Source organism: Lemur catta, chromosome 13, assembly GCF_020740605.2.
Source record: "Lemur catta isolate mLemCat1 chromosome 13, mLemCat1.pri, whole genome shotgun sequence".
Lineage (NCBI taxonomy): Eukaryota > Metazoa > Chordata > Mammalia > Primates > Lemuridae > Lemur > Lemur catta.
In genome coordinates this window covers 73,620,686-73,643,353 of record NC_059140.1, presented here as the reverse complement: position 1 = coordinate 73,643,353, position 22,668 = coordinate 73,620,686, and the positions used below count along the sequence as shown (strand labels likewise).

The following is a 22,668-nucleotide window of genomic DNA, read 5'->3' as shown; positions in this document are numbered from 1 at the left end:
ATTATTCTAATTAAAAGTTTGGGGCATAATGACAAAAAGGCACAACTCAACTAATGTTTCTACTTCTCATTATTTTGATGTTAGTAACCTTCTAATCAATCCTCTTCATCTCTGATGACCCTAAATTAAGATAATGAGTCAATCTCTTCAGTTAGAGTGAAGTTCCATGTGTGTGTTTGAATGGTCTATACTATATTTCAGAGTTCTTCCTAAAGGCCAGCAGCATTTTCCATGTAAGCAGCAGCAGAGTGGGAAGTGTTGTAGTTTTCCTACATATTGATTAGAAAACAGTCTCTATGGGTCCCACTTCAATCTCTGCTTCCCACTCCGAGCCAAGGTGCTGCTGACTGCAACGCAAGGAGAGGAAGAGTACGCACTGAGAAAGAGAATTTGGCTTCACTTTTTAAATACATGTTTTATTACCTAAAGAAAATTGGAGTTAGGAAATGAAATTGTTCCTTTAGGAATTATATATAAAGACTGCATTCAGTCCTGTACACTAACTCTGTTTTTCTCCCTAGTGCACCACCGAAGATTTCTCTTCCCCCAGCAAAGCCTGAGGCACCATCTTTTCATCTTATTTAGCCAGTGGGCAGGTCCCTTCAGCATCATGTTTACGCCCCTGGATCGGTACAGTGACAGAAACCATCAGATTACAAGATACCAGTATTGTGCATTAAAGGTAGGTGACATTTTCCTCACAGAATGACTTTCATCAGATCAATGGTCTCTTTCCTTAAAACCAACAACCATGCCTTAAAAATAAGGTTAAAATAAATAATATGATATGATATTATAAAAGTGTACATACCAAAAAATAAAATGGGCACACACATACACACATACATACATATATATACACACACACACACACACACACACACACACACACATACTTAAACTGACTTCAAAAATTCCAAAGTAGGCACACATAAAGACAGATAGATATGTGTAAATATGTAAATATTCCAATTGGGCTCACAAGTTTAAAGTGCAAAACTTTTCCAAGCACTCACTTTTATCCAACGTTTCTCCTTTATGAAAACCATATATTTTTTGCTCATTTATCCTTTATGTAGCTGCCTTGTCAATTAACTTCCAACCTAAGGAAAAAAAACAGATCTTCCCTCAAGTACAAAATCTACCAGGAGCTGCATTCCCTGGCTAGGCAACTTCTGTTCTAGAAAACTGCCAGAAATAAATTTCTAGGCTGCTAGAACTATGCAAAATCTTCAGAAGCATGACTCCTTTCAGTCTGATTGCCCTTAGAAAATTAACTGTATAGCCACTCTGTCACATATACCATGAGTGGCTGACTCTCAGGTGGACTTTGCCTCAGTGGAGCTAATTTAAACTATGGCCCTGATAGTTGGTTGGACCTGCTAATTACAAGGTTAATAAAGATTCCCTTCTCATACCGTCCCTTGATTCCTGCCCCCACCTTTAGAGGAACTAAAGTTTATATTTTTAATTTTCTTTACCTTTGATTAAAGATCATAACTACTTATTTTTATATATTTCATAGTTTGTTAGTTGAGTACATTAGTCAAATATTTGTCAAAAAAGCAAAATTTGAAAAGCTGTATTTCTCCTATAAGCAAAATTCACTTGAAATCATTGAAGGAATGTTTATCTTAAATATTATGAAGTAGCTATTTTGTTTTGAATACTTACTCTTTCATCATAAAGAGTTTTTCTAATTATAAAATTATGTGTCCACAAAGCTAAATCTATGGTTTACTAACTCACAAAAAGAGCCAAAGGCCGGGCACAGTGGCTCATGCTTGTAATCCTGGCACTTTTGAAGGCCAAGGAGGGAGGATTGCTTGAGGCCAGGAATATGAGGCCAACCTGAGCAAGAGAGAGACCCCATCTCTACCAAAAAATGGAAAAATTAGCCAGGTGTGATAGTGTACACCTATAGTCCCAGCTAATTGGGAGGCTGAGGCAGGAGGATCACTTGAGCCCAGGAGTTTGAGGTTGCAGTGAGCTATGATGATGCGCCTGCACTCTAGCCTGGGCAAGAGTGAGACCCTGTCTCAAAGAAAAAAAAAAAAATTGAATCTGGTATTTTTTATTAAATTTACTAAGGAATACTTTAAAATCTTGGGGAAATAACTGCTTTTAAAGGGCCTTCATCATTAGTAAATCTGATTTTATGTTTTATAGAGTCAGTTGGATACCATTAGATTATTCCAAGTTTCATTTCCATGTTTCGTTGTGTTTTTACCATCAGGCAATGTCAGCAGTACTGTGCTGTGGCCCTGTCTTTGACAATGTGGGCCTTTCCCCGGATGGCTACCTATATAAGTGGCTTGACAACATTCTGGCTTGTCAAGATTTACGTGTAAGTACTAGGCAAAACTACATTGTTTTTAAATGTCTTTGGTGTTCTGTCTCAGTTAAGTTACTGAGTTGTGTAAGCATTGTTCACAACACAATCTCTTCACACATCAGCCACATAGTGTGGGGTTATGTGTTGCTCACATTACACTATGATGCATCAGAATAAAAAACACAGTAACATTTACTAAAATTGACCATAAACTGCGTAACAAAGGAAGTCTCAAAAAAGTTCAAATTACTAAAATGATATAAACTATGTTCTCTAATCACAGTAGCATTCACCTAGTATTAAATAACAAAAAGATATTTAAAAATACACTTCCAGATAACCAGTGAGTCAAAGAATAAATAACAATGGAAACTGGAAAATATTTTTAACTGAAGAATAATGAAAATATTACACACTAAATTTGTGGACCATAAATAAAGCCTTACTTAGAATGAAATGTATAGCCTTAAATGCATTTGCATGTATTAGAAAGAGAAAAAGGGCTGAGAGTGACCTAAGAATCCATCCCAAGAATTAGAAAAAGAATGGCATATCTAACTCAAAAAAAGTAAAATGAAGGAAATAATAGAGATAAGAATAGAAGTTCATGAAGGAGGAAAAAATTAATGATCAGTAGTCAAGAGTTGAATTTGTTAAAAGACTAATAAAGTTAATAAATCCATGACAAGTCTAATCAAGGAAGAGAGAGAGAAACAAGGTGACAGAGACATGAGCAAGAGTGAAGGTGCACGTAACCAACATCAGAACTGTAAAGGGAAGGCATCACAACAGATGCCATAGACATTAAAAATTAAAGAGAACCTATGAACATCTTTGTGACAATCAACTTGAAAATTTAGATAAAATAGACAAATTCCTAGAAAAACACAACAGAAGAAGAAAAGGAAAATCAGAATACTCATATAAGTAATAAAGAAATTGAATCAGTAAATTGAAAGTCTTAAAGAAAAAAAACTTTAAGACGAGCTTTCCTGATGAATTCCACCAAACATTTAAGGAACAAATTGCATGGATTTAATACAAATTCTTACAGAGAAAACAGACGAAGAGGAAAGACATCCCAGTACATTTATGAGACCAGCATAACCCTGATAAAAAAAACTAGAAGAGAATGTAGCAAGAAATAAAATTAAAAGGCAATCTCATTCATTACATAGATGTAAAAACTTTAAACAAAGTATTAGAAAATTGAATTCAGTGATAGATAAGAAAATGATTCATCATGATCAAATCGGGTTTATTCAAAAACTTTAAGGTTTGTTTAATATTCAAATATCTGTCAATCATTAGTGTATTAACTATATTAATAGAATCTTAAAAAGGAAATATATGATCATCTCAAATGCAGAAAAACCATTTGATAAAATTCTACATTTATTCATGAGGAAAACTCCTGGCAAAACTAAGAATAGGAAAGAACATCCTTTTCTACCTGGTTGCAACTGGCAAGAAGGGTGAACAACTTGAGGAGGAGGCAGGATAATGTTACTGTCTGAGGGGGACATAGCCTGCGGGCACCGGGCTTCTCCTGGACAAATGTGCGTGTTCACTCGCCACCCAGGATTTGACAGTAGCTTCAGGAATCATCAGTTCAGTATCTTATTCTATCTACTATCATTTTTTTTTTTCATATAAAAGCCTCTGATAAGAAGAGTCTATTGGGACTATATTTCTTTTTGAAAGATCGGCAGCAAAGCTTCATGTAGTATATTTAGTAATCAAGCCTCATAATCATATTCCCTCTGATTTTTTTCCTTAAAAGACTTTGTATACATAGAAGATATTCTTTGTATATTAGATTTTTTAACCAAATACATATATTTTTCAGAAATATTTTAAATGCAAAAAGGAAACATTGCCAACAAAGTCTTCATCACGTTTTCAGAGTTAAAAATTGAGAATGAGTGGTTCCTGTATAACATCTACATAGAGTCAAATTTAGTGTATACATTTCAGTTTTCAGTTGCAACATTACATCCTCTTAAAGACTGCTTGACATAAAAATTAATCCAAAATTTATTTTACCCAATTTATATTGGCTAAGCTTGATCTTGTGTATTTCTCTAGAATGTTCTTTCATTACATATGAATAATATTGATTTGCTCTGTGTATTCAGGTTCATCAGCTTGGCTGCGAAGTTGTTGTCTTGCTATTGGAACTTAATCCTGACCAAATCAATCTTTTTAACTGGGCAATTGACCGATGCTACACAGGTTCCTACCAACTTGCATCCGGCTGCTTCAAAGCCATAGCGACTGTGTGTGGAAGCAGGTATGAATTTCTGCAAGTCATGGTCGGTGGCAATCATAATCAAGGTTGCTGTTTGTAATAAGAATGATTGAGAGCTGACTGTGTTGCAATTATCTGAGCACAGTAAATTCCATGGGAATACAAAATGGCTCATATGTCCCCAGCAGATAATCTGCTCCCTAGAAGTTTGTGGTTACATTGATTTTTCTCATTTTATCAAGAAAGTGATTTGTGGTTGTAGCGCCTTTCTTTTTAATTGCCTGGAACTTCACAGTGAAGTATTACAGCAGGATTTGAAAATGAAAAAGAAGATACATTAAATGAACTAAAGGAATGTCTAGAAATATTTGTGACAAGGGTGAACTGTGAGCCCTTCACCCATCTTTAGAGCAAAGAAAACCCAGGAAGTGACCTAAAATTTTTTAAATTCACTTTGTTCAAAACTTTAGATAGGAAAAAAATGAAAAGAAAATGTGGCAGCCCAGATTCTATAGATTACACTTTTAAAACCACTGCCCTTCTTATATAAATTAGTCATTCAGTGACACCATTCATCTCTATGATTTATTGAGTGAAATAATTTCATAGCTAATATTGAAAGAGTTAATGAAGATTTTTCAAATTGCATAACCTATTTCCAAGAAAGCGCTTATGTATCAGGAAAATTGAGAAAATGCAGCTCGAGTTTATTTTTTAAAAGATTCACATAGACTGTCAACTTTACTTTTTAATTAAATGTTGTATTTTAAATAGCTATCTCGAGCTACCAGATCAAGGGAATAAAAGTGAATTAGTTTTAAATTCCAACTTATTTTTGGTCTAAATTAATAAGAACAGTATTTTAGAAGACATCTACTCTCAATAAACCTAAAATGAGCATCCTGTTTAAAGAGACAAGGTTCTCTTTAAAATTTTTATCTTTCTTTTATAGAGATAATAGATAACATTTCATGTCTAAAGCTTTCATTTTCTATAATCTTAGTAGTAGAATTTTTATTACAAACTTTAATCTCCATAAAAGTTATGGCAGATGCATATAACCCATCTTAAACTGTCTGGTTTTCCATTGAGTTTTATTTGATATAAGCCTTACTAAAAAATATACCTACAGGACATTACCAAAAGAACATTGTTGCAAAAATCTTTTTCCCCCAGAGTGTTTTTTTTTATTTTCAGATATTTCAACATTCTAAAAATAAATTTTTGTTCACATGACCCTTTGATTTAAAAAATATATTTAGAATCTGTGACTTGAATCTCTTTCTTTCAAAAATAAGAGTAATAAAAGTTTTACCTCTTCGCTGCCCTGCTCCCAGTGAACTTGGCTTGAACTATGCTAGTCAAATTTATTTCATTGCATGGCCATTTCATAAAGTATCACACTGCATTTCTCTGAATAAATCTGGGTATTTTTCCTTAGGGAGCACAAATAAATGCTTTATGAATTTTGCAGTATAGTCCCAATTTCAATACTGTCTCTAGTCACAAAAATATTGAGTCATAAAACCTCCTGTGTTCTGAGTCGATATTTTAAGGTGTTATACTAAACTATTTTGGCTTCTTAGACAAATATTGTCTATCTCTTTACATTCATCACACTCATCTATTCTGAAGGAAGGGAAGAGGGCTGGGAATACCATGGCTGGGGCCAAACTGCCCAGACACTGGCCAGTACTTCTGCCATTTTTCACCACAGAGCATGTTCAGAATTTAAAGTTTCAGCTGTGGCCTTAAATTTGTTCTTTCCCCATAAATTCCCAGCCTGTGTAGTCCAGACAGGCCTCCAGATAGGCTTGAGCAGTCTTTGCACTTAGGTTTGCAGAACTTCTTTCCAAAAGCAATTCTGGTGTTTTCAGCTTTTGCTTCATTTGTTTTCTGTAAGTCTGCATCTAAAAAAGCCATGAACAAAAACTTTTCAAAAGAAGAAAGATAAATGGCCAATAAACATATGAAAAAATGATCAATGTCACTTATCACCAGGGAAATGCAAATTAAAACCACAATGAGATATCACTTAACTCCAATGAGAATGGCTTTTATTAAAAAGTCCCAAAACAATAGAGGCTGGCATGGATGTGGAAAAAAAGGAACACTTATACACTGTTGGTGAGACTGCAAACTAGTACAACCTCTATGGAAAATAGTATGGAGATTCCTCAAGGAACTAAAAGTAGACCTACTATTTGATCCAGCAATCCCACTCTTGGTTATTTGTCCAACAGAAGAGAAGTCATTTTATCAAAAAGACACCTGCACTCAAACATTTATAGCAGCACAGTTGCAACGATGTGGAATCAACCCAAGTGCCCCTCAATTCATGAGTAGATTAATAAAATGTAGTATATGTATACCATGGAGTACTACTCAGCCATAAAAAAGATAAATTAATACCTTTTGCAACAATCTGGATGGAACTGGAGACCATTCTCCTAAGTATCTCAAGAATGGAAAAACAAACACCACATGTACCCACTATTAAATTGGAACTAACCGCTGAGCACACATATGCACAGAGGAAAGTAAAACTCAGTGGAAATCAACCGAGGGGAGGGAAGAGGGGGGAGGGACAAAAACCTACCTAATGAGTACAATGAACACTATTTGAGTGATGGGCACACCTATAGCCAGGATTGAAGCATTACAAAAGCGATCCATATAACCTAAAACATTTGTACCCCTTAATATTTTGAAATAAAAAATTAAAAAAGCAAGTAAATACCTTATCTTATGAAATAAGTTTCTGAAACATCATATGCCAACTGAATCATCTTTTAAATTTCTCAGACAAGTTATCTGTTGAGTAACTCCTACAAGTCATTTTCTAAAGCAAAGAATTCTTGTAAAATAAATAATTACCTTCTCCTTTTCAAATAGGAATTATTATATGCTGGATTTATTTTTAGAGGAATATGACAGTTATAAGCAGATTTATTTATTAAGAAACCACTTATAACTGACATTAAAATACCTAAAAGATTGAATTTTTTAATGTTCTTGTCAGTTTAAATTTTATACCTTTAGTTTTAAAAGAGAGAATTAACCATTTTTGCACAGTAAATACATCAATATTGTGATAATGGAAAAAAACTGGTTCTTTACATTCTTCTGTTTGGTTTCTTTTACAGAAGTACAGAAGTGTGTGTGTGTGTGTGTGTGTGTGTGTGTGTGTGTGTGTGTGTGCACATGAATGCACACGTGTGCTGTGAACTTACTGGTCTCCAGTCAAAACTATATAGCTGTGCTATATTGTGACTCAGATGATATTGGGAGACAGAAAGTCAGAACAGAACTTGAATAGGATCAGGGGAAGTGAGGATAAAAGTAGAAAGTGATGGTAGAACTGGCAATATTAATTTTGCAGAATTTTTCATGAAATATGTTAATATACCTGATTAAGAGCTATTAAATGCATCTCAGTGCTATAATTTAGCACAAAAGAAAATTGCTTACTTAGTCAGCTTTAGTTCAAATAACTATTTGGCTTCTGTGTGTGTTCTTATTAACTTTCTCCTCAACTCCAAATGAGATTAGTATGGAACAAATAAGGAAACTTAGAAAGAGACTAAATGACTTTCCGAGGTTATAAATCAAGGTAAATAGTATATTAAAAGTAGGAAATTTCCAATCACTAGCTTAACTCACCAGAATTCTCTTTATATTTAAATACTGAAGCATTCCATTATTTTTACTTTTACCCTCTAATATACTCTTATGTTTAATAGGTGTTTTAGCATTATATATGAGATCAAAGTTTTGATTCTTAAAGAATTTTGTTGGATTTATTTTCAGTGGTGATTTTTGTTGTCATCGTTTGTAAGTTTGTTTTGCCTTAACTTTCTATAAATCTTTCCTAATTTCAATCAGGCTTAGCAAATTAGAATTTTTTAAAGTAAATGCCCATTTCTTAAGGGAGTAATACCATCCATCTAATAACAAGGAAGACACCTGATGCTTCACAAATCCCAGTCACACTCCCTAACTGGTGACAACGAGCCTTATTTGGTGGTGTCAGCCTGCTGGAGTATTTCAGGAGAGCAGAGTTTAGGAATTTGGCCTCTGGAAACATATTGTCTTGGGTTCAGATCCTCACTCTGCCTCTAATCAAGCTGTTTGCTCTTGAGCAAGTTACTACAAATGCTTACTCATTTGTAAAATGAGGGGATGATAGGGTTAGGTGAGGATTAAATAAAACCAATCTCTTGGTGTAAAACCTAGCACATAGTAACCACCCTATAAACACTATTATTATGCACTAGTTGTTGGAGGGGAAAAGTTATGAAGTAATCCCCTGCATTAACTAGTAAAATCTGCTTCTTTTCAGAATATCTTAGAGCTATCCTGAGCTTTGTCATTTGGTTCTAGGTAACCCAGAGCTAGTGGGCACTTCCCAAATTCTTCAAAATCCCTTCTCGTCCAGATGGTTTTATTTCTTGTTTACTTTTTGAGTCATAGCTACCTCCCATTTTTATTTTGACTTTTATTCTGATTTTTATTCTGTATGATCACAGCTGTCTTTATCTTTCACCCTTCCTGTGCCGTGTTGAATAATAATTAAATACTGAAAGGTATAAGATTCCATTTCTAAGCCTAATTTAAACATCTAAGTACAGACACTTTATTTGTGCTGTTTCACTTATTTGAAATCTTCCCATTTTTTCCTTTTCTGGGTTTCTTTCATTCTCTGTATCTATTATTTCTTTCAGTGTTGTTCCTCATGAATTTCATTTCTCAGTCTTAAGCAACAAATTAAATGCCTTAATTACATGGTCAAGTGCCTGCATCAGAGAAGCTTTGTCTACCCCTTTCCTGCCTTTAAATCCCCAATGACCCAGCAATGTTTTTCAGTGTTCTTATACACACACACACACACACACACGTATATGTGTGTGTATATATGTATATGTATAAAATCCCTGTGTCAGAATACAGAGATGTAAGGCTTCTCTGCTTCTATGGGGCTCAGAAAGGAGTTTCCTTTCTACTTTCTCAGTCAGAAAGGTCTATTTCCAGATACTGCAGTTTGTAAAAATTCAAGATTACACTGGCTATGACATACACTATTGTGGGCTGTCTGGGAGGCTGAGAGCACTGAATTCTTTAGAGTCAAACATATCTAAGAGTCTGGACTCTACCACTTCTTTATGACCTCAGGCAAGTACTTATCTGTTCTAGGCCTCAATGTCTTGTTGTGAAGACTAAGTGACAAATCTAGGTAAACGTCTTGACCCAATACCTGGCACAAAGTAAGCCCATCATAACACAGATGTCACCCATTGTTCGTCATCATTCTTAACCTCATCATCATCATCACCATCATCTGGGGGGAGGGCCCAAATTTCCCATCAGGTGCACCAAATTTATTCCATGTTCATTTAAAAATACAAGTTCTAGAAAAGTAATTCTTTTAAAGTGCAAAGTAGTAAAGCTATTTTGGAAGGCAATATAGTAGCATCTACCAAAATTTTAAATGTCCCCTTTGACCCTGCATGACCTCTCTAGGAGTCTTTTCCAAAGAAATACTTGCACATTTGGTGTTCAAGGCACTATAATAATGAAAAATTCAAAATAGTCTAAATGTCCATCAATGCATGTCAAAAGTTGCATTCCCAGGAAACAGACTCTGAGATGGAGATTCAAGTGCAGGTGATCTAGTGGGGTGTGCCCTTGGGGTCAACATCTATGGAGAAATGAAGGAAGTAGGATTTGGCAGAGAAAAGAGAATGTCAGTCAGTCCCACAGGGGCTGCTGCGGAGTAGGCATGACCTTGGCCTAAGCAGAGCTCTTTGGCTGAAGGCAATTCCCAGGGAAGGAGTTTGCTCTGGGGTATGGGCTGCCAACACTGTGGTTGGAGGATTGAGTGCCCCATCCTGAAAGAAGGATCTAGGTGGCACACCACAGCATGCACTATAAGAGCAGTTATTTGTAATATCTTACACTGTGAAATACTTAGCAGCTATGAAGAAGACTGAAGTAACCCTCATCGTTCAGTGGTAAAGAAAATCATCAAAAATACACACAGGTAGTAGAATCACATTTATGTTTAAAATCCTGTACATTGGGGGAGGGGTATTTAGGTGCACATATTTGTGTATATACTTAGAAAAGGGCTGAAAGACCAAAATATTGACAGTGATTGCCTCTGGGGTAGGAATATATCAGTTGGAAAAGAGAAAGGAAATGGGGTAATTCTACATTTTATCCTGTATACCCACCTACAACCAGCATCAACTTGCCAGCCTCATGAGTAAACCAAATTCACAGTGGATCCTCTTGCTCTATGTGTTGCTTGAATCTTTTAGAAGAAAAATGTATTCAGGTATTACCAGTATCATAAAAATAATATTTTAGTAATATTAAAAATAAAAAATGGAAAACCTTTTCATATGTTTAACCAATTCTCACTATCATTTCTCACTAATTGTAAAATGGGCAATTGGCAATTGTCTTCATAGCGGAACATGCTTTTCTAGAAGGGTGATTGTCTCAGTCCGTTTTCTGTTGCTTATAACAGAATACCTGAAACTGGGTGATTTGTAAAGAAAAGAAATTTATTTCTTACAATTATAGAGGCTAAGAATTCCACAGTTGAGGAGCTGCATTAGGTGGGGACTCTCCAGAGTCCTGAGGTGGCGCAGGGCATGACAGGGTGAGGGCTGGGAGCATGCTAGTTCAGGTCTCTCTTCCTCTTCTTCTAAAGCCACCAGTCCCGCTCCCACAATAGCCATTAAGCCGTTAATCCATCCATGAGGGCAGAGCCCGCATGACCCAATCATCTCTTAACAGTTGTTCAACCCACCAGGAGTTTTCTATTATGACCTCTTTCCCACTATAAACTAAGAAAATACAGTGAAAAGATGTTACCTTTAAATAGTATTACATAGCAAGGGAAAAAATGCACTCAGTCGCTATATTCTCTTTGGTTATAACACCAATTGCCACATAATCTATTCTCCTCATTCCTATCTCCCCACCCAGCTCTCATCTCACACATACAGTCAATTACAAAATCCTGCTTATTTTATTTCCTTAGTGTTTTTCAGATCTATCCTCTCCTTCTGTCTCTGCTATCCCTGTCGTAATCCAAGCCCACGTCAGTTCCCATTTGGATTCTCGTAACAGCTGCCGCCCTTGGCCCCTTACAATCCTAACCCTATCCCTAACCCTAACCCTAACCCTAACCTAATAGCAGCCAGTGATTCTTCAAAAACCCCCCTCCCCTACTGCAAATCCTGCTGCAGTTCTCTGAAACTTTTAGGGTGAAGTCCACAGGCTGGTTATCTTCTAAACCCACCTACTGCCCTAGCCCCATCTTCTTGTATTCCTCTACTTAATTCTTTCACTCAGTCTACTACATAGAAATTCATTCCCTTTACAGAAGGTATCTTGCTGTTTCAGTCTTACAATCTTTCAGAATGCTGTTCTCTCTGCCGAGAATACTCCCATCCTACCTTTTCCATGGCCTGGCTAATGTCTCCTGGTGCTTTGAAACATTTTACTTGTTTCCTCCTTAGAAAGGCATCCCCTAACCCCACATCTGATGTGGGTGTCCCTCATCAGGATTCTTGTAGACACTGTAGATAGTCCCATCATAACACTCAGCGGAAGTAGACGGGACAGTTTGTCTCTATACCTAAACTGTAAGCCCTCCTTAAGGATAGAGAACAGGCTCACTAACTTTGTATCATCAGTACTTTGTACAATTGTTTCTGATAATTGGTGCTTAAAAAATTTATGAAATTATTATTTCATAAATGAAAATATTAATTCAGTGAGGTATTGAGAAATTGAGTACACATATTCTCTTACGTCCTTTTCACTTGTATTTGGCTTTCGTTAAAATCTATTTACACTGGATAGAGTTTTCTGTTCTTTTATCCTGGTATCACAACATTTAATTTGGTTTGTTTTTTTGGTTTTTTTTTTTTTTTTTTTTTTGAGACAGAATCTTGCTTTGTTGCCCAGGCTAGAGTGAGTGCCGTGGCGTCAACCTAGCTCACAGCAACCTCAAACTCCTGGGCTCAAGCAATCCTCCTGCCTCAGCCTCCCGAGTAGCTGGGACTACAGGCATGCGCCACCGTGCCCAGCTAATTTTTTCTATATATATTTTTAGTTGGCCAGATAATTTCTTTCTATTTTTAGTAGAGACGAGGTCTCGCTCTTGCTCAGGCTGGTCTCGAACTCCTGACCTCGAGCGATCCACCCGCCTTGGCCTCCCAGAGTGTTAGGATTACAGGCGTGAGCCACTGCGCCCGGCCAACATTTAATTTTAAACACAAATAAAGTCACCTACTAATAAATAACAAAAGAAGAGGGCAAAATAATGGCAAAATGGGGGTGGGAGTGTCATTAATAAGTGACTGAAGTCGGTGAGCCATGTAGAATTTTGAGAGGTAATGGTCTATCAAGATTACTGATCATGCTGTCTTATAAACCATACTATTTATTTTTTTTTAGGAATTATCCCTTCGACATAGTGACATTGTTGAACCTTGTCCTATTCAAGGCCTCGGACACCAACAGAGAGATTTATGAGATCTCCATGCAGCTGATGCAGGCACGTACCACTCACTGGCACAGAAAACACTCATCCTTGAGCACAGAAAATAGAAATGGTAGCTGATCACTGAATTGCTGTTCATTGATAGGGTTTTATTTATTTCCTACATATCATTGGTGGACATAAAGAGTGAGAAAACAATTATGTAATCTTCTGTAAACATAGTAATTAACTGACACTTTACCTTTAATGCTATACTAAAATAGGCATTAATTAGTTTTGTTACTTCTAACCTTTATTAAATACAAATGCTCCTGAGATGTCCGGCTTATGTTTTTCATACCATTTCTTACTTTCCTACGTCTTTATAGATACTTGAAGCAAAGCTTTTTGTATATTCAAAGAAAGTTGCCGAACAAAGACCGGGCAGTATCCTCTACGGGACGCACGGGCCACTGCCTCCCCTCTACAGCGTGTCGCTCGCCCTCTTGTCCTGCGAACTGGCCAGGATGTACCCTGAGCTCACGCTCCCGCTCTTCTCAGGTACCACACCGTAGTCAGTAATGACGTAGGTGATCACTTCTGCACTAAGGAACTTTTCTTTTTAAATTCTAGTTTACTTTTACAGCCAACATTGGTGATGCTAAATTTTCAGGTCAGAATTGCTGTGGGCTAAATCCAGTTACATATGAGAGTAAATTCTAGAATATCTTTAAAATGTAAAAAATAGTTTATCTAAAATAGTATTGGTATACACATACATACGGCAAATGCAAAGATGCTTAGGTTAATAATAATACTTCTACATACATTACATATGTAAATTTCCCAAAGAAATTGACTTGCCAGAGAAACTAAATATGGGCAGTATAGCTCATAATACATACAATTGTTTTGAGTTGGTTGTTGGTGTTGGTGACGGTGGTGTTTTGTAGCTTATATATTGCTACATAGATAAGTTGTTGAGAGTTTGATTTTTGGCACATCTTCATGAGCAATCTTCATGAATAACTTCTGTGAAAATCCATTTTTAAATAGTTCGTCAATTAACTTTTTGCCTGAGCTCATCTTGCAGCTTGCAGAGAGGCAGACTTTGGTCTCTTGAACTCATCCTCTTTTTGGAGTGAATAAAAATAAATTTTTATTTATTTTTAAAAGCATAGAAGGGATTAGAGCCCCAGGCCTGATAAAATTTGGAATGGAGAGAGCACAGAGCTGTCATCATCAACACCGCTTTGTCCAGGTCCTCCTCAGTACCCCCCCCATCTCTGCATCCCTGATTACAATTCGACCTCCATCCGTAATGCAAAGCCACACAGCACTTCTCAACTCAAAACTTCTCTGCCCAATTGTCCTAGATACAATGGCTGGTGTTAATAATAACAGCTTCCATTTAGTGAATGGTTAATATCGGCCAGGCTCTGTGCCAGGCACTTTATGTGCATTGCATTTGTCACTTAGTCTTTACAACCCCTCGTGTGGTACAGTGGTTAGAACAGAGGCTCCAGAGTCAGGCAGCCTGGGTTCAACCCCTGGCCCCACTGTTCTCCAGCTGTCTGACCTTGGGCAAGTCTCCATTTCTTCATCTGCAATGATAAGAACCACCTTGTAGGGTGTTGTGTGGATTAAAACGGGCTAATGAAAACTAAGCAATTGGCCCAGTCCTAGCATGGAATTATCACCACCAGCACCACTATCATCCCTATTTTTATACATGAGAAACTAAGGCTTAGAGATTTTAAATAATTTGCTCAAGACCATATAGCTAGGAGGCAGCCAAACCAGAATTAAATGTAGATCTGTCTTCCTCCAAAGCCAATGCTATAAAAATTGGAACTACTTAACTAAGAAAAAAAAAAAAAGCTCCTTTTCCAAACTTGCTTTCTACCTTTTCATCCAAGAATTCTCTACTCCAATCCCACTTAATCCTTGACCAACACTCCAGGCCCTCTAATAAATGCTTGCTTCTGTACACGCTGTTCCCTTTGCTGGTAATGGCCCTACCCCTCTCCCTAACTTCAGCCTTCCTTAAGATCTAACTTAAAGTCCACCTCTACTGTGCAGAACTCTCCATCTACTTGAGGCAGAGCTAGTCACCTCCTTGTTTAGTACCTTAAACACTGGAGAGACCCAAGAAAAGCCTTTTTAGTAAATTAATTCTCTTCTTGAAAAACTAAAATTTATTTTTATTCACTTTAACCAAGATTTGAGTGCTGCCTATGTGCTAGACACTGTGCTTGGGTTCTAGGAATACAGAGGTGAATAAAACAGTCTCTCCCATCAAAGGTTCATAGTCTAATAGTAAAGACAGATGTACAATCATGTGATTTTGATACAGTGCAGGAAATGCAATTTTTAAAGCATATGCTCAATGTATGAGATGGACACTGAGGCAGTAATCTATTTCTGGGCCAAGAGTATCAGCAAAGACTTCCCGGAGAAGCTGATGTCTGAGCTGCAGTTTGAAAGAAGAGTAGAAATTTGCAGAACAGACAAGTAGTGATGGAAATTACCAACGAAGAGAATAGCATATGCATTGGCTTAGAGATGTAAAATAGCATGATGCCTTTGGGGGATTATATAGAGCCCGATTTGGCTAACGTAACATGCAGGGAAGGGAGAAAGCTAGAGGTGGCCACGGACAGACAGAGATGCAGAAGTCCCATCTTGGAAGGCCTTGCTTTGCCCACTAAGGAGTTTGTAGGCCAGTGACCTTCTACATGTGCTCTTTGAATTCCCCCTTAAGAGCCCTGTGAACAGGGAGGGCATCCAAGCAAACTGCTGGGGTTCTGAAAGCCACCGATGAGTTTCAAACAAGAAGAGTGACAAGATCAGAATGCATTTTAGAAAGACTGGCTGCAGTGTGGGGGTGGATGGGAGAACATCCAGTCTAAAAAGAGGAGAGCAGATAAGAAACCAAAAGTCCAAGGAGGAAATGATGAATGATAAGGGCCTGATCCAAGATAACCCAGTGAGAGTGGAGAAGAGACTGAGTCAAAAGCTGCCGGGCAAGTGCACAGGAGAGAGTGCCTGCTGTGATATCTGGGAGGTCACTGTGATAACCCTTCACCGATACAGGGAAATCCAATGCAGGGAGAGAAGGTTTCAGATGAGGCAGAGATCTGGAGTTCAGCTTGGGATATTGGGTGCAGGCCTCTGCTGGACATCCCTCTGTACAGACAGGTCTGGACTCAGGGGAGGCCAGCACCAGAGACTCACGGAAGGATAGGAGGTGTTAGAGCCATGGGCACAGATGAGATCAGGAATGGAGAGAGCCCAGAGCGAAAGAAAGGATGCACACACCCAACTTTTGTAGCCTGGGCCACGGAAGAGCAAAGGAGCAGAGAAGGAATAGGGGGAGAATACCCAGGATATAGTTTCATTGAAACCTAGAGGAAAAAGAGGATTTATAATAGCAGGAAAGAGTAGGCAGTCCTCAGCTTCCAATGCAGTGGAGAGATCCCAGAAGGTATGGTCTAAAAATGACCCTCTGGAATTCGCAATTCATTGGTAACTGCTGATAGTTTCCATGGGGAGGTAGCAGCAGAAGCCAGATTGCAGTGGCCTGGCTGAGAAGGAAGGAAAAAAGAGAAGCTGGCGCTCCAGGAGGCTGCAGAGTCAGAGGAGGAGTTTTTAAGGCTGAGTGAGATTGGAGCATGTTTATTAGGTGAGAGGGAGAAGCTATTATATTAATAGTACGCTGGGAGGGGTTCGCAGTTCAGGAGAGAGGAGATAAACAGCAAGTTTAACAACATCACATGCTCATATAATGAGTTGCAAGCACCTTCAACCTCATTTTCGTCAAGATTTTACCTTTTGGCTATTTTGATTTATGAGGAATAACTTTTTTAAAGTAACGTGGAAAAATTAGGAGGTTATAATAGATTCCTAACTCGTGTTTTTACTGCCTTTACTATTATAAACCAACCCTGTGGTGGGATTTTTATTGCCTGTAATTTCAGGTGACCTAATTACTTGTAAGTAGCCAGACAAGTTATTCAGGTCCCTCCCAAAGGAGTCCGAAAACATATGAGCATCCCACTAACATTGCTCACATTTTATTTAAATTGTTTCTGGAGGGATGAATAGGGGGTTGTTTGCATGTCTGCAGCGTTTTTTTTCTCTTTCCCTTTCAAAAACACCTTTACTGTCCAAAAGCTGCCTAAGTGCTTGGGATACATCAGACAGACATCCCCACACTCCCCGACCTCGCATCCAACAGACAAACGCAATTAACATAATAAATTAGCGAATTATGTAGTATGTTAGAAGGTGATCATTGCTACTAAAAGTCTGTAGATTTTTATAGCATTGTTAAAAGATAGGTATTTTTAATAGCTGCTCTCCCTCTGATTGGAATTTTATTTTTCCCTCTCCAAAGTCTTCCTAGTGGAGTTTAAATAGTTCTTCCACCGTAAAACTATCCTCAATCTTTGCAACCAGAAATAATTTTCTTCCACTGAACCCCCAAAGCATTCTGTGCCTTTCTTGTGCCATTTGTTGCTCCCTCCCTTGCCCCAGAGTTACTTGTCAACATAATTTGTCTTGGAGTCTCCTTCTCAGGGGCAGCAACTGTGTCATTAGTCAGTCTTTACTGTCTCCATTGTGCCTAGGACAGTGGCTTGTACTTAGAAAATACCCAGTACGTTGGGATAAATGAATGTTCTCATTTTATAAGGGTCTGAGTATGTGGCATGGCAGTTCATAACATCGGTCATAACATTCACAAACTTTGAAATTAAATAATTTTGAGATTTTTGGCCTATATAAAACATAATAGCTTAGCTCTGATTATTGTAGTACAGCATTAAATATATTCTTCGAAGTAAAAAATTATAATTTTAATTTTAGGAAAATAGCCAAATCAATTACAGCTACTGTTTCAGGAATCCAGTGGCTCATCTTGGTACAATTCCTGGCATCAGTGTTGTTCTATTGTTTAGTAGCCACGAGCCAAGTGAGATTACACGCCATGCTGGCACCTGCATGGACCACGCTTTCTGATTTCCCTGAGGATAAAACACTTGCTTCTCTAGATATGAGAAATAGGAGATTATTTCACAGCCTAGTGCATATACATAAAGCTGTGCTTCTATATCTGTAGAAAGCTTATTCAGATTATAAAATTAAATGCTGCTGGCAGTGACACAATGCAAAATGCTCTCTGGTGAAATGACCGGGCTGGACGCAGAGCTTCACCCTCTGACTCACTCATCTCACAGAGGGAAGCGCAGCACTTGGCAGACACCTTCCTCCTGCTCAGCGGTTTTCAAGTAGACCCCATAAACTAGATTTATTCCTCTGGGAGGTCCACATCTCACTTTTTAACAACAAATGCTTCATGGAATACACTGTGTAAGACATTAGGTTAGGGAGAGATAATAATCACTGTTAGAATAACTCTAACCACAATTTCTAAGAGCCTGCTGAGCATATGGTTATCTTTATCTTTACAAATAGCCCATTGTGGGACCCTATCAGCCCCATTTGACAGATGAGGACACTGAGAAGCAGAGAAGTTAAGCAACTGGCCCAGGGTCACATGCAGCTAGTATGTGATGGAACTGGGACCTAAACACATGTCCCTCTGACTGCAAGTCCCTTATTTTGCCCACTCTGAGATACCCCTCCCCTGGCAGGGGATTTGAACTCTGGAGGACTGCACCTCACTCCACTTCTACCCAACCTGCGCTTGTCCCACGGTGCTTTTCCCCTCTCCTGAAAAGGGCCCAGACATGGAGGACAAGCTTGCAGTCAAGCCTTGGTTTTATGATTTTGTGGCCCTGGGAAGCTTCTTTATTTGAAAATGCTTGCAAATGAAAGGCACTGCTCGATGTGCAAGTTGTTGTTTGTATTTTAGTTTATTTTGATGAAATAACATCCAGCTCTCCATCACCATGCTTCTCTTTAGAGGTAAGCCAGCGATTCCCCACAACGCACCCCAACGGGCGTCAGATCATGCTCACCTACCTGCTGCCCTGGCTGCACAACATCGAGCTGGTGGACAGCAGGCTCCTTCTCCCGGGGTCCAGCCCCAGCAGCCCGGAGGACGAAGTCAAGGACCGGGAAGGAGAAGGGACTGCTGCTCATGGGCTGAAAGGGAATGGCTGGGGCTCTCCGGAAGCCACATCACTCGTCCTGAATAACCTCATGTACATGACAGCCAAGGTAAACTCGGGGGAAACGTGCCTGAAATAGCAAAGTTTCGTCATCAGAGACAACCCTGGATTAATCGAACCCTGTGTGGCAAACCCAGGGAAAATGGCATTTATCATTTAAGATCACACGAATGGGGATGAAGGGTGGTGATGGTTGCACAACCTTGTGAACTGAACTATACACATTAATACCACTGAACTATACACAGAAAAATGGTTATGAGGGTTAACTCTACCACAATTAAAAAAACTTTTACCACAATTAAAAAAAAACCTAAAATTTTTAAAAAATCACATGAATAGGTATTATGTATGACTGATTTGTGCGTTATAATTGCTCTACTAAAAGATGACATCTTTCTCATGAATGGCCATGTTTACCTCTTCTTATGATTTTGAGATGGCCATGACCCTCAGAACTACTAATAATCAAACATTTTATGTCCTTACATTTTTCACGTGTCTCCTGGGCCTGTTTTTACTTTCTTTGCTACAGTACGGAGATGAAGTTCCTGGGCCAGAAATGGAAAACGCGTGGAACGCACTAGCCAACAATGAGAAATGGAGCAACAACCTAAGGATCACCTTGCAGTTCCTCATCAGCCTCTGTGGGGTCAGCAGTGACACAGTTCTCCTGCCCTATGTAAGTGACTCTCCGACTTTGAGGAGTGATTGTTCCAGCTGGGGCTCCCATGTGCAATTTGCAAGTCAGAATGTGCTCTTTGCTCCACCGAAAATAGAGATGCCCAGTTATGTTGGTCACGCTAATCTCCCATGAGCTCATCGAAATGTTACATAAAAGTTCCCTTCTGCCCCCCAGACGCAGGATACATGCGCTAGTGATGCCTCTGTCATCTCCTTGCTCTGAGCCTTGGGACACAGAAACCTATTAAAACAGAGGGTGGGTATTTTTCCAACGGTCACCAAAAGCTGCCTTCTATAAACATTAGACCTGTTATGTAAGAGACACTAGATAAAGCATTATAGTATCACTAAGAAAAATGCTTCATGTTTACATCTTGATGCTCTTAAAACAGAATAAAAATACAGAGTATCCAGGTTTCCGTCTTCCAATTCAAGTGGTAGAAGAGAGACCTAGGCAGAGAGAAATCCCTCTGAGATGGCGGATATTTACTGTTGGTATTTAAAGGTGATAGCATCATCAGAAACGCGATGGCATTTCTGTGCTAGTTGTTTTATGAGAGGCTTTATGCCTCCTGCTGTTTCGAGCTACATAAGCCTCACTGTAGTTCACAGGCCTCAGGCTGGACTATGAGGCCTACAATATCTCAGAGCTTTAATCCAGAGTTATTTCAAAAACTTAAAACCAAAAAACAGTTAAAACTCATTTATTTCTAGAGGAGAAGAGAATAGCAGGGGACTGGATTCCTTTTTAAACAAAAATAACTAGCAGTTTTTTCCCAGGATTTGTTATAAATAAAATTCTTCCTGAAGATAAGACTTGAGATGGCATGTTTTCAGTTTGAATAGAATCCACATGCCCCCAAAGTAACTTTTTTAAACTCTGCCATCAGAAACCTGGCCTTTCACAGCACACTCTGGTCAGACGTGCATGTGAAGAGAGGTGGATTTTAATCCAAACACTCGGTTCATCCTAGGATATACAAAGATCAGCTATCAGGATGGTAGCTCCTGGGTGACAACATACTTATCTAAATGAGCGGGTTATCAGCCTAGCGTTTCTGTGGACTGGGCTCTGGAAAACATCCCTTGTTTTCTTCTCAGATTAAAAAGGTGGCGATATACTTGTGCCGTAATAACACCATTCAAACCATGGAAGAGCTTCTCTTTGAGCTACAGCAGACGGAGCCGGTGAACCCCATCGTCCAGCACTGCGACAACCCACCCTTCTACCGCCTCACAGCCAGCAGCAAGGCCTCCGCCGCAGCCTCCGGTAGGGAGAGGGGCCGCTGGGCTGATGTCTGCTCACGGGTCCCTGGGTTTTCCTTTATGTAGATCCCTGAAAGGATGAGTGTGCACTTGCTACTTCTTCTTATTCCTGTGGAGACATTCGATTAAGAGATGGCTTAAGAAGTGCTGAACCTCTTAGGACTTTGCCAAAGTAATGAAATGATTCTATAAGGATGACCAATACCAGTGGCCCAATACTGCTCTGTCACAGAGCTTTTTACTTCAGGCCAGTCCTAGGCAGGACACTAGAGTCACTCAGGAATGTCATTTCTGGACCCTCCCTCTTGTATTTGTGGGATTCCCTGGGCTAATGTTTTCCCGGGGTTGACCAAAATACCCCTCAACAACATTGTCACTCTCAATAAATTGGCGTGTTGGCACCATTTCATGAAATATATACCATCCTCCTCAAATTCCTTGAAGCTGGCTCACCTTCAATTTACCAAACATTATACCTGCCTTCCAATTTCTCTCCTCTGCTAGTTTCTCATGCCCCTCTTTTGCCCTACACTCTGCTGCCCCAGCAACGCTCCTACAGAGAAGCACTAGCCCCAGAATCAGAAGCTCTAGTACTTGGACTTGCTTCACTAGCATTAGTTTAATAACTCCTGGACCCAAAAATCCTAAAGCAGCCAACAGCAGAGCCGACCACTATAAATAAGCCCGTTACCTAAGTGGCCAGGAAGGAAAGGTTTCAAGAATGTCGTAGCCTGGCTTTACAAGAGTGTAAAGGAATTTGGTTTGACCATAACAGATGTCCGGGATTCTCCCATTTTAGTGGTGTAGGCTTGGAAGTTTGTTTAGAATGTCTGAGATTGTACAGAAGAGGTAAGGAATCTTTCAAACATGAGATTTTATGGGAAATCCTTTCCTGGAATCACTTGAGACTTGAGCTCGATGCTTCTGTGTACATGTTTTTTCGAATGTTTTTCTTCTAATCCTATCTACAGGAACCACCTCCAGCAGCAACACTGTGGTTGCTGGCCAGGACAATTTCCCAGATGCCGAGGAGAGCAAGATATTGAAAGAATCTGATGAAAGGTCGGTGCACAAATCTGACTTAATGTCCAGTGTAACTTTCAGCAGTGGTCTATACAAAGGCATCAATACCAGTTTGTGGGGTTTCGTAAATTATACACGTACACCAAAATCCGTCTTTGTTTTTAGAAACACAGACTGACCTTCTGACTCTCTTCCGTACATCCCTAAAGATAACAGTTCTTCCCTCACCAAGTCAGAGAAGAGAAAGATAAATAGGGGTGTTATTCTGCTGGCAAAACCCCACTCACCCCAGGGCTTAATAGTGGGCACAGACCATCTGGAATAGGAGGGAATTGCCATGTGAAATGTTCAAATCTGCTTGTTGAGCAATTTCAGGATAGAGTAGATGTCTTGAGGTAAGTTCTGTGAAACGTCATTATTCTTATTTTATTTTTGCTTTATCATGTCTTGTTTAACCAGGAACCCTGTCTTT

General features: G+C 38.9%; 1 protein-coding gene across 1 annotated transcript in view; it reads left to right on the top strand.

The window, feature by feature from the left end:
* FRY (FRY microtubule binding protein) overlaps positions 1-22,668 on the top strand; it is a 231,492-nt gene that overhangs the window by 137,829 nt on the left and 70,995 nt on the right. Inside the window, exons 27-35 of the mRNA XM_045566954.1 lie at positions 522-682; positions 2,237-2,347; positions 4,474-4,628; positions 13,062-13,161; positions 13,476-13,647; positions 19,016-19,272; positions 19,759-19,905; positions 21,009-21,177; positions 22,145-22,235. Of these exons, the coding sequence (XP_045422910.1) occupies positions 522-682; positions 2,237-2,347; positions 4,474-4,628; positions 13,062-13,161; positions 13,476-13,647; positions 19,016-19,272; positions 19,759-19,905; positions 21,009-21,177; positions 22,145-22,235 (1,363 nt within the window). The remainder of the gene's footprint in view (positions 1-521; positions 683-2,236; positions 2,348-4,473; positions 4,629-13,061; positions 13,162-13,475; positions 13,648-19,015; positions 19,273-19,758; positions 19,906-21,008; positions 21,178-22,144; positions 22,236-22,668) is intronic.